The 11,881-nt window shown below is 38.8% G+C and overlaps 1 protein-coding gene and 1 non-coding gene across 2 annotated transcripts; one reads left to right on the forward strand and one right to left on the reverse strand.

The window, feature by feature from the left end:
• Window positions 1–391: 391 nt before the first annotated feature.
• gpr137ba (G protein-coupled receptor 137Ba) lies at window positions 392–7,413 on the reverse strand. Its single transcript, XM_086093888.1, has 7 exons — window positions 6,732–7,413; window positions 4,625–4,674; window positions 4,321–4,543; window positions 3,368–3,514; window positions 2,409–2,537; window positions 2,059–2,180; window positions 392–987 (listed from the first exon to the last, which is right to left on the reverse strand). Exons 1-7 carry the CDS (start codon window positions 7,095–7,097, stop codon window positions 873–875), a joined length of 1,152 nt encoding a protein of 383 aa, XP_085950014.1. The 5' UTR covers window positions 7,098–7,413; the 3' UTR covers window positions 392–872.
• Window positions 7,414–10,678: 3,265 nt separating this feature from the next.
• trnaq-cug (transfer RNA glutamine (anticodon CUG)) lies at window positions 10,679–10,750 on the forward strand. Its single transcript has one exon. It is a non-coding gene; the product is annotated as a tRNA-Gln (tRNA).
• Window positions 10,751–11,881: the final 1,131 nt, after the last annotated feature.

Genomic DNA, 11,881 nt, shown 5'->3' on the forward strand with positions numbered 1-11,881 from the left:
AATTACTAGATAGTGTTAAATGTTTCCATTTTTAGCACAATAAATTTTAAGGTACAATCTCTAGGCATATCGCTATACATTTTGGACTTCAGCCTTATGTTAATAGTGTTAATAAAAGGAGTGGATTTACAAAGCAAATATGGCCTGTTTGGTCTTCTTCCTCATCCCAGTTACCAAAACACTGTTTAAAAACATCCTCAGTTAAAATTAATTTGATGAACTGGATTTTCGTCGTGGTGTAGAACTACATATTGATCACACTCTAACCATAACGAAGCTGAAAGAAGAGAAAGTTGTCTTGATATAGAGAAACTCTCTAGTATCTCTAAGCACACCTCAGGGCACCGTGCCCACCCACCAAAACTTTTTCACGTGAAGTACTGAAATAAAGTTTCTATGAAATGCAGATTTATTGGGATGCACCTGTATATTATTACATGCACAAATACTATACTCTTTAGTCATTTGTGTCCATTTATCACACAGAAAAATAAGTGTGGTTAATAAAATAAAATACAATTTACTACAATCTGACTGTTTTAATGATTTAAACTACTTTATCCATATTAGCAAATCTGTATGAAAAGAAACACACATACAGTACATAGGAATACAGTGCATAATGTGAAAGGTCAAGGAAATATATTAATCACATATCAATATAAACAAAAAATAAGCAGTAAGTTTGGGCCCTGTTTGTACATGGATTGTGCAAATCATCTTCCCATAAGTGGTCCTTCATATACTGGCACGTTTCTGAGTTCTTTTCCGGAACGAATGCGAACGTATCGGGTCGGGTCCAGTGTGCTTCACGAGGATAATAAGTGTGCAAAAAACATTTGGAGTAGAGAAAGTCATTGTGAGTTTCATGATCAGTAATGGTTGAGCTCCTCTGGGGGAGGAGGCAGGTGGTAAATGTCGTCCCCTCCGACATACGCGCTGATGCTGTTGCTCTGGCTCCCCCACTCGTAACTGTCGGCCACCAAACTGGTACAAACACAAAGGTGGGAAAACGTGTGTGCTTAAGGGCTACGTTTTGTTTTTAAACAGACAAATGTCTAAATTTTTTAAAATTGTATTATCATTTGTTTAATTGGAATTAAAAGGGGCGTTTGGCATTTTCAGATTCAGAAGCGACACAAAATTATCGATCTGCTCAACAGGTGCGTTTATCACCTCTTTTTGACTGAATTGATAGCACACTTTTTAAAAAACAACAACATTTAAAACCAATAAGTTTAGTGTTATCATTATAGTAACATTCTATTATGAATAAGTTATGCTCCCGCCGTTGCTAACATTGGCTTGTTGACAGTGCTAAATGCTATCTTAGTATTGCTACATTATAGTAAAGTAAGGCAACATTTAAATCTTGCTAGCGGTTCAGAGTCAGAAGCGACACGGAATTAGCAATCTGCTCAACAGGTGCGTTTATCATCTCTTTTTGACTATGAATCGATAGCACATAAAAAAAAAATACTTAAACCAATATATTTTGTTGTCAGTACGTATAGTAACATTCTATTATGAATAAGTTATGCTCCCGCCGTTGCTAACATTGGCTTGTTGACAGTGCTAAATGCTAGCTTAGTATTGCTACATTATAGTAAAGTAAGGCAGCATTTAAATCTTGCTAGCAATTTGCTCAACGGGTGCGTTCATCGCCTCTTTTTGACTGTGATCACATTTTAAAAATAATATTTAAAAAAAACCCTAAACCAATAATTTTTGTGTTGTCAGTATAGTAACATTTTATTGTGAAAAATGCTCCCGCTGTTGCTAACATTGACTTGTTTACAGTGCTAATGCTAGCTTAGTATTGCTACATTAGTAAAGTAAGGCTATATTTAAATCTTGCTAACGGTTTTACAACTGCAAACTCCCCCTTTAAGTAAATAAGTTGAATCAATTATATTTTCAGTAAGTAATTTCAATATTTTTCGTGATTTATCTACAAATAAATAAAAACAAAGAAAATATTTTAACTAACCAATTTAAGGGAGAATGTTTTTAAAAATGTATTTATTTTTTTTTAGAAATGATGATTGACTTTTATACCTGGCTTGGATGTTCTGAGGCATGACGCTCCACGCGAGATCGTCGTCACTGTCGTAACGTCGAGGGTTGTCGAAGAAATAAGCCCTGGAGGAGAAAACATGACTGGGAAGCCCAGAGCCGGTCTGCAAGACAAAGATGGACCCACATTTCTTGTTTTATTGTTGCTTCAATGAATCATCACGTACAGTGTCCTGCTCTCCTTCCAATGAACGTCACGCTGATAGAAGTTGCGCGACAACAAGCTTCCAGTATTGCACAAGGTGAAAGTGTCATCTGCTTTGCGGCGATCGACTTGTGATGTCTGGAAGATGCGAAAGGGAAGCAACGGCACATGCCGAGCGGTGACTCACCCTGTCCAGGTTGGGTTGGCGGACTCTGAAGAAGAAAACCACGAGAGAAGTGGGGAGCAGCTCCCATATGAACAAGATCACCCCGAAGACGACGTAGCCCGTGTCGCCCAGAGTGGACTGTAAATCTGCCTGAAAGAAAATACACTGTTTGAATTTTTGCTATTTAATTTAATATAAGCAAACAGTAGGAGTGGCATAGCTCAGGTGAAGCCGAAGGTCGTGAGTTTGTTCCTCGACCCTTGTTTAACATTTTGTCTAAATCTCTCCTTGCAAAATTTACTTTAGAATTTCTGAGTGAGAAGTCTTTAATACGTTTTTTTTTTTTCATGGGATAGGCAAATTCTCTCACACTTTCTCATACATACTTTGAGTAAATATTTTACTCTCTTGGTCTAAAACAGTAGGTTAGCCTAATGCTAAAATAAAAGTAAATGTACCATAAATTAATATGAAAAACAGTTGATCTACTTCAATTAGAATTAACGTACCAAACCAAATTTTTTGCACCCCCCCCCCCCACTTAAAAAACACTGATAAACGTACAATATGTGTTTTCCACAAAAATCAGGGGTTGTCTTCCCGCCATAAACAAAAAATATATATATATTTAAATATCGAACAAAAAAACAGGTATATCCGCAACTGCTGAACCGCCAGAGTTTGGGAGAGAAAAAAAAAAGGTCATTAAATGAAATAATTGAGGGGCCGCTCAAAGTGTGGTCGTGGGCCACTGCACATCCCTGACATGTATGGAAGAAAAAAAGCCTAAAGATCAATCAAAAATATTAGCTTTTTTGATATACTAATAATAATAATATCCTTTTCCTCTTCCAAATCAATTTCCGAAAATAAGGATATTTCTGTCAAAATATTGTTTTTAGGTGAAACCGGTTGTGCCACACAAAAAAAAGGTTGCTACAATATATCAGATGTGCTTAAAATAAAACTCTGATGCTTACCTGGTCAGAAACGTTGTACCAGTCGTAATCAAAAGAGTTGATGCTCTTATTGGAGAGTCCCAGGACCACCAAGTTGTAGCATGCCCTGGACGTGTACAGGAGGATGACGATGGCTCCGATAGCGCTCACCTGGCACACCGACGTTCCCTGAGATGCCGAAAAGATTCAAAATGACATTAGAGATAGACCGATATGCTTTTTTCAGGGCCGATACCGATTATCGGTAGTCAGGGAGGCCGATAACCGATATTTGAAGCCGATATATATTTGCAGGAAGAAGAAAAAAAGTACAAAAATGTAATGATAAAATAATAATAAAAACTCCAGCACTTGACTGCTTAAATGCCTTCAAGCACATGTTTATTAATCAGCTTTTGTGATTTGCAACATGTTTTTTGTTTGCCATCAGCTTATTATAATGCCAACTCCCAAATAGCCACTAATTCACGGGCAACTGTTAGCTCGCGGGATAACCATTCACCCACACGCTATCTCCGGGGTAACTCCCAAATAGCTGCTAAAAAAAACGGCTATTAGATTAGCGCGCGAGCTAACTGTTAGCTCACGGGCTAACCTAATAGCCGTTAATTTGCGAGTTAGCCGGTTAGCTCACGGGCTATTAGCCGCTAATTCGCGAGCTAACGGTTACCTCGCGGGCTAACCATTCACCCGCACGCTAACTCCCAAATAGCTGCTAATCCGCGAGCTAACCGTTAGCTCACGGGCTAACCTAATGGCCGCTAATTGCTGCTTATTAGCTGTTAGCACTGCCTGAGCAACCAATCAGATGGTGCTGTGGGCGGGCCAATGCTGCAGGGAGTCAACAGTCGCTGACTTAGAGCAGACATAGGAGAAAAGCGCCCATCGGCGCAAAAATAACAGTTTTTAATATATCGGCCATCAAAACAAAAAAAGAGGCCGATGCCGATATTCATAAAATGCTGGTTTCTCACCTTGGACTCCAGATAAATATTAGCCAGGGACATCTTTGCGATCTTGTAGAGACACAGCGAGAGCGAGACGGCGCACAGGACGAAGAGGGTGTCGTTGATGGCCACCCTCACCAGCACCACGATGCGGGCGTCCGCCGCCGCCGTCCTCACCAGCATGGCGCACACCAGGTTGACGGTTAAAAACAGCACGCTCATCAACAGGAAGACAAGATACAGCGGCAGCCTGCGGGGACACGGTGACAAAAGATTCACTTTCTTAAAAGTCCATCTCCGAATATCAGTGGCTGTAAAAGTAATTACTTACCTGTACCTCAGGAGCTCAGGTGCATATTTGGACTTGGCCTTGAACACGACCTGCGGTGAGAAGGAGTGAACAGCAAATTGTGAATCCCTCGTTTTGTTGCAATGCAAGTTCACTTCTCTATTCACATTCCAACAAGTACAAAAAATCCCCAAACAGGAAGCGAGTGCTGCTTTTTACCACACACATTTTCTACTGCTGCTAAGAATAAGCCTTAGTTAGCGGCCTGTGAAGAAGCTTTTGTTTGATATGCGAATTATGTAAGCAGATGAGGAATGAGTCAGTCCTTCACCCCTAAAAGCTGATTGGAACGGAGTGTGTTATCTCACAGGCGCCTCGGTAGGATGGCTGTCGTCAATAAATTGATGAAAATAGAAACTCGGTATTTTCAGATTTTCATCACTGAGCATGTCGACCTATACACATACTGTACACAACATTACACATTTACAATCTAATAAGAACCTATAAATATTGCATATTTCGGAAGTAACGTTCTATGATCTCATTTTGAGTCAAATATTGTGCATGTTTTTGCCAAAACATGTGATTGGCAATTCAACAACATCAAGCTATACACCAAATTTACCATTCGGTACGTACATTCATGTAATTTTAAGGTCATAGTTCAGTTCATGTTTCGTACAGTAAGGGAACTGAATGCAAAACAAGTTGATTATCATTTAAATACATGGGAATAGATTTGATGAACTTTTTGTTTTAAAACATCTATTTAGAGACAATTGAACCATTATCTAATTAAAAGTATTTATTTTTCTTATATTTAAATGCAGTAAAATGTATACTTGGCTCATTGAGCCATTTTCAGCAGTAAAAAGTTACTCTTTTTTTTATTATACTTTATTATTTTTTTATCTACAATTAATACCTTGAAAAACACATTTTCCCACTCGGCACAGGTGATGCCATCTTCAGTCGACAGCAAGTGGGAAAATAAATTCATGAAAAATAATGAAGTTATCACATTCATTATAAACAAAATATTATCTTCTTATTGCTGAATAAGTATCCATTTAATATTCAAACTGTACAGTATATAATGCAACACTGGCTTAAAAACAATAAAATATGTGAATTTTACTTGTTACATGGTCATGCTCATAACTCAAAACATTTGTATCTTAAATCATTTTTTCCCATTGAAATGAATGGAAATGCCAATAATTCGCTCCAGCCTCCACCCCAAAAACAACTCAAATGCTTGTAATGTTTTTTTTTAAATGAAGATGAAGAAAAATATAGCAGTCTATAATATTGTACTTTATAATAAAAATAAATAAAAAAACTTTTGCCACTTTCTTTTTTTTTTGCTTCAGTTCAGTGGGCATGATGCTGCACGTCCTGGTGTGCACGCCTTGGCCACCCGAGGGCAGCATCATACATCCATCCGTTGGGGGCATCGCGTAAAAATGTAAATAAAAACTAAATACAATGATTTCAAAATTATTTTTGACCTGTAATCATCTGATAATACACTACAAAGACATTATATTTATTGTTGAGTATTTGGTGGTGGTTGTTGTTTTTTTGCATTCCTCAACATTCATCTTTTGCTGCCCCTGTCCCAAATTTTTGGGAATGTGTCGCAGGCATCAAATAAAAAAATGAGAGAATAATAATCAGTTTGAACATGAAATATATTGCCTTTGTAGTATTGTAAAGGATTTGCAAATCATTGCATTCTGCTTTTTTTCCCCACATTTTACACAATGTCCCAACTTTATTGGAATTGGCGTTTGTACAAGAAACCAGTCGAAACGCCTCAGCAAGTTGTAGTAATATTTGTCATTATTCACAAAGGAAACACAAAATATGCCTTAGAGTATTCTTTTAGTGTCTGTCCACGTGTGTTACTGCACCGTTTGTGTTCAACTATTTGTTTCTTGAAGGTTATAACGCTGAAATACTGATGCTTTTCGTTCGCCTGCCTATGGTGTTTAGCATCGTGTGTTAGCATTCAGCTTTAAGACTTATGTAGGTTATAACAACGCAACGTGGTCGTTTTTTTTTTTGTAGTTCATTTCAGATTAATGTGCAGACATTTTGTATGCCTAATTTTGCAAATGACAGCATCGTGCTTGCCACTCACCTGTGCAAAGTAGAGGTTCATGAGGCTCAGTGTGAAGAACTGCAGGCACACGGGGAAGCAGTACAGCAGCCAAAAGGGAAAAGGCCCCAAAGTGTTGGCCGTCACAAAGTTCTTGAAGTAGAAGGAGAAGAGCACCGTGCGCAGGGCCGACCACAGCAGGCACAGGAACAGGAACACGGTCTGGTAGCTGAAGCGCTTGTGCCGGTAGCGCAGCACCAACCACAGTTGGACGTAGATGAAGATGAAGAGCAGCGAGTAGAAGGCGCTGTAGACCACCGTCAGACCCAGGGTCACGTAAGGGGGCACGGCCGGCGTGAGAGTGGGCAGGGGGAACGACTCCCGAGCCTCCTCCGCCGGGGCCTCCATGAGCTGCGACTCCGCGAGGAGCAGGAGGAGGTGGAGGAGGAGGAGGAGGAGGAGCCGGCTTCCAATCGGAGACCGCGTCAAAAAGCTTCACAAGCCGGCGGAGACGAAGGGACTTAACGCGCTCGCAGTCAAGAGGAGGGAAGCGGCGGAACGAGGCTCACTTCCTGAGCCTGACACAAGCGCAGGCACATGATGGGCGGTGAGGATGGCCGCTCGCTGTCGGAGCTGCACAAGCAAGCGGCGGATAGGAAGCTGCACGGGACCGGAGCCTGCCTCCCTCCCTGCCTGGCCGGATGGCTGGCTCTCGCTGCATGGGCACGCCCCCTTCGCGGTGACGTCACGAGACGCATCAGCTGACGCACGCTTGCTGTACCTTTAACCCTGTCATGGGAGGGCCTCCCACCAACAGAAAGGGTCCCCGGAGACAAGTGCCGTTTCGCACGTACACCCAACAGCCAAAAACATTGGGTACAGCGATGATAATTGTTGTTAGTTAAATATTGTAAGATACTTGTAAAAAGTTATGAATGTTTGACTTCCGGTTAAAATTTCAGGATTAACTTACATGATAACCTTTGCAGGTGAACGGGGGGAAATTGTGTTTGCATTCTGATAAATATTGCGTTTGTGGAATGAGCAAAAGTCACCTGTTTCATCCATCTCAGTTGGTGGCCATTTTGCCACTTGCAAATGACGTCACAGTTGGGCTCAGGAAACAACCAATCATGGCTCAGCTTGCGAAGGTCACATGACCAAACTCAGAAAACAGGTGAACCGTGATTGGTCGTTAACTGAGCCTGAGCAACAAGGGCACGCGTTCTGAAATACGCTACTAACGCACGCTGGTTCACTCAGAGATTGGAAAACTGCATTGCTCGAATTTGCCATTCGGAAATTCAGAGCACCAAAAACGGAGTGACAGCGCACACTAGGTGCTCATTTTGGGGAAACGGTCCGCATGTGAGGGTTGTGGCCTAACGGTGATATAAACATTGGCACTCACCATTCGTGGACCGTGGATACTTCTCAAGTTGGTAAGTTGTAAGCTTTTTTTCCTGGGAAGTTTGTGGTTGATGTCATTGTAAGTCGACAGCAAGTGGCAAAATGGCCGTCCACAGGGATGGAGAAAAAGAGGTGGACTTTTGCTAGTCAAAGCGCTGTCTTTAGACTAGTGGTGGTGCATATAATATATTATTGTAAATATTTTTGACTTTACTTACTCTCTTACTTTACTTCTCTAAACTTTTGAATGCATGTCCAACTATTCAATATTTAAGTAATTTATTGCACAATTACAAGAAGCTGAAGTACGAAATTCACAACAGATTACCCCCCCCCCCCCTCTCTCAAAGAAATCCATTTCTATGCCTCTCTGTCATTCTTCCAGTTTCTGTGTTTCTGTCGCAACCTGACGATGACACTCAGCTCGGGGGCCACGTCCCTCTGACTACATCCTGTTTAAAGCCTCACAATTGCGCTGTATTGTTTATCAGTTGTTAGGCGTTGTCTTGGTCTCATGGTGATGTCAATATATGAACGCGAATGACTGTTCAAATACCAGTATGAACTGAATCTGGGGAAAAATCGGTCAATTCATGGATCGAAGACTTGTGGATTTTGCTATTCAGCTGTTATTACCCAAAACACATGTTAGATTATATGTGTCATGGAAAACAGATCAGTATTTTCCCCATTTCATTCTCATTAAAATTGTTGCTTGTCAATTAAAAATAAAGTATATTTGTAATTGGACATCGATCTATGACAACTATGTGACAGGCAGAACAATTAAGTGCTTCCACTAGGTGGCAGTACAGGTATAATCAATCTGTTACCCGCTGCTGACAGTGTAAAGAGTGATTTATCGTTGCAAAGGCAGACTATTTGATACAGCTCTTGTAATTAATTTGATTGAGCAGAATCAAATGTAAATACTCCATATGTCTCCTTGTTTGAAAATGTATTGTTCTAGCACACTGTTAACCCGAATAAGTTAGCAGAACTTAAAAAAAAGAAGAAGAGGTAATCAGTTGCCTCACTTTTTTTGAGTTGATCAACTCAAAAGTTAAAGTTTTGCAGAACTTGAATGGTTTGATTACACCAAATTATTTTTTATAAATATACATAGTTACTTAGAATCTTTCTATTACAGCAACTCAATTATTTTTTAGCTACTAACTTATCAATGTTATAAAACCACTGGATTAAGTTAACAGAAGTCCAAACCACGAGAATCCCGGGAATGCTGGAGCAAATTATTACTTACAATTTACAATTATTATTTACAATTTTAGCTATAGGGCTAAAATAAAATAAAAAAATAATAAGTAAAATAAATTGTGAAACATATACATACATGTTTATTTTTAGTATGTTTTATATTTTAGCTGTAAATTTTCCCTTTTTTGAAACAAGGTTTTAATCACAAAATAACTCAATTTTATTAAATTACAGCTAATTTATGTTTTTAAGTTACCCAAATAGTAGTATAATAGTATAGTTCAATTTAATCAAAACTTTTTAGTACAAATTACTCATAAAAGCATACAGAGTTACACCAACTTAAAAAAGTTAAGTTAATGGTAGTTTTCATCAAACTTAAAAAATTGTGCAACTAATCTATTTGATTATTTTGAACATTCGAGTTTACAGTGCAGACAGATAAGCAATGCTGTCAATGCAGCCTCAAATAAATTAAGGAAGCAAAAAAATTAATAAAATAATTAAGAAAGCAATAATTCAAGCCATGTTTAGCTCGTGCATTTCCTTATCCAAACTTTGACCGAATCACACATATTTGCAGACGTAAATAAATATGAACTTTTAACGGACATTTCAGGCTAAATACAGCGGAAACGACGCTAAATATGTAATGTGATATGAAATCATAAGAAGCAGTTCTCATCTGGACAGTGTCTCTCAAAACAGCACATTATTATCATCTTTTAAGCAGAAGACTCTGGATCAAATGCTGCTGTGGAGAATTGAGGCCAGCGTGAGTTTGTTTACTAAAAAGATGCAAGGCCAATGTGCTGAATTATTCCATCCGAAGGCTCCTTTTTATTATTATACTTTACAGTTAATATTTAACGCACCATTTTATGTGAAAATGTATGCAAGATATTATGAACTTTGAACTTTTTGGAGCTTTTGGCCGTGTTTAATTAACAACTCCGTAGTTGTCAAGATGTGAAAATTTCAGGAGCTGCAGAGCGTTTCATATTAAATGAATAATAATAAATATAAAAAAAATATATATATATATATATATATATATATATATATATAAAAAAAGCAGCCTATTTTGGTGAGAGATCCGACTGTAAACACAAGATTGTCCATTATTCAATGTTTATCACAAGACATTATGAGGGTGAATCTCTTGCAGTAGTTACAATAATGTAATGTCTGAGTGAGGTCTGCAAATTGGTGACGAGGGTGAGGCTGGGGGTGGTTTCACATCGGCGGGCATGTGAAAATGCAAGAGGCCAAAAAGGAGGTCATCTAGACTGACCTGTCAGGCTGCCATTTGTCGCTCAACACCTTTGTGAGAGTGGACAGACACGGTATTGCGGTCTAACGGTTCCATGGTGTAATGGTTAGCACTCTGGACTCTGAATCCAGCGATCCGAGTTCAAATCTCGGTGGAACCTGAAAGTTTTATATTTATTTCACACTTCAAAGGAATGTACGTTAGGTATCGCTGGAAAGTCAAAAATTGCCCATACTAGATGCGGGTGTATTGTGAACAGTTGTATATCACCATGTGACTGACTCGTGGTCAGTCCAAGGTGTACTTTAACTCTCGTCAAAAGTAATCTGGAATATACTTTACTTCCCTGTAATAATCAACAGGAAACTGTAAAGAAAACTTCGAGATGGACGGTTAAAACGTTTTTTTTTCCTCTTTCAGCAGATTACCCACAACGGCCAGAGGATGGCACTGTTAAGCTATCAAAAAGAAGAAGAAAAAATCAAATTAAATAAAAGCCTTTTTTATGTTGTTTTGTTATGGTGTTATTTTGATGATACACTGTAAAATGTAACGCTTTTAGTTTAGATAATTGAATCACTTTAAAATTCTGAATTTCAATGGGGGGATAAATATTTTCTGTAGTCCGTGACAAGACTTTTTGACTTCCATCATGCCTTTCCTGCTCAGGGTCGCTCGTTGCTGCAGCCTGTCCAAGCAGACTTCCGGTGAAATGCAGGCTATGCCCAAATTTGGTCGCCAAGTCGATCACAGGCTACCATTCGCACTCACATTCATACCAGCACTGAATAGTAACTAAACCTCTGTAGTCTGCAAATGACTGTTCATTTTCAAGATATTGTCATCCATTCATCAGTTTGGAAAAGGGAATGGAAATTTAATTTATTGTCATTGCACACGACACAAAAACAGACCAATGAAATAAATGTTACCGTTTCAACCTAGAGTGGGAAGGCTGACGGGTAACCATGTAACCATTATTATTATTATTATTATTATTATTATTATTATTATTATTATTATTATTATTATTATTATTATTATTATTGTTTGTTTTCTTTACTGATTGGCTGGGATACACCACGTTGTTGTAGTGCCTTACAATAACATTACTGTATCTTACCGTACTAAGTTCCTTGCCATATACAACTGGGCAAAAAACATTCATTAAAACAAATTGTGGACATTAACCTTTCATAAGTCAGTCATACGTATGTTGTTTGAGACTTTTGTAAATGGGAAATAACTAAACCAAATATACTCTGAACACTGAGAAGCTCGCCTCATTTGT

The sequence above is a fragment of the Leptonotus elevatus genome, chromosome 13 (assembly GCF_054856555.1).
Source record: "Leptonotus elevatus isolate MCC_2025b chromosome 13, RoL_Lele_1.0, whole genome shotgun sequence".
Classification (NCBI taxonomy): domain Eukaryota; kingdom Metazoa; phylum Chordata; class Actinopteri; order Syngnathiformes; family Syngnathidae; genus Leptonotus; species Leptonotus elevatus.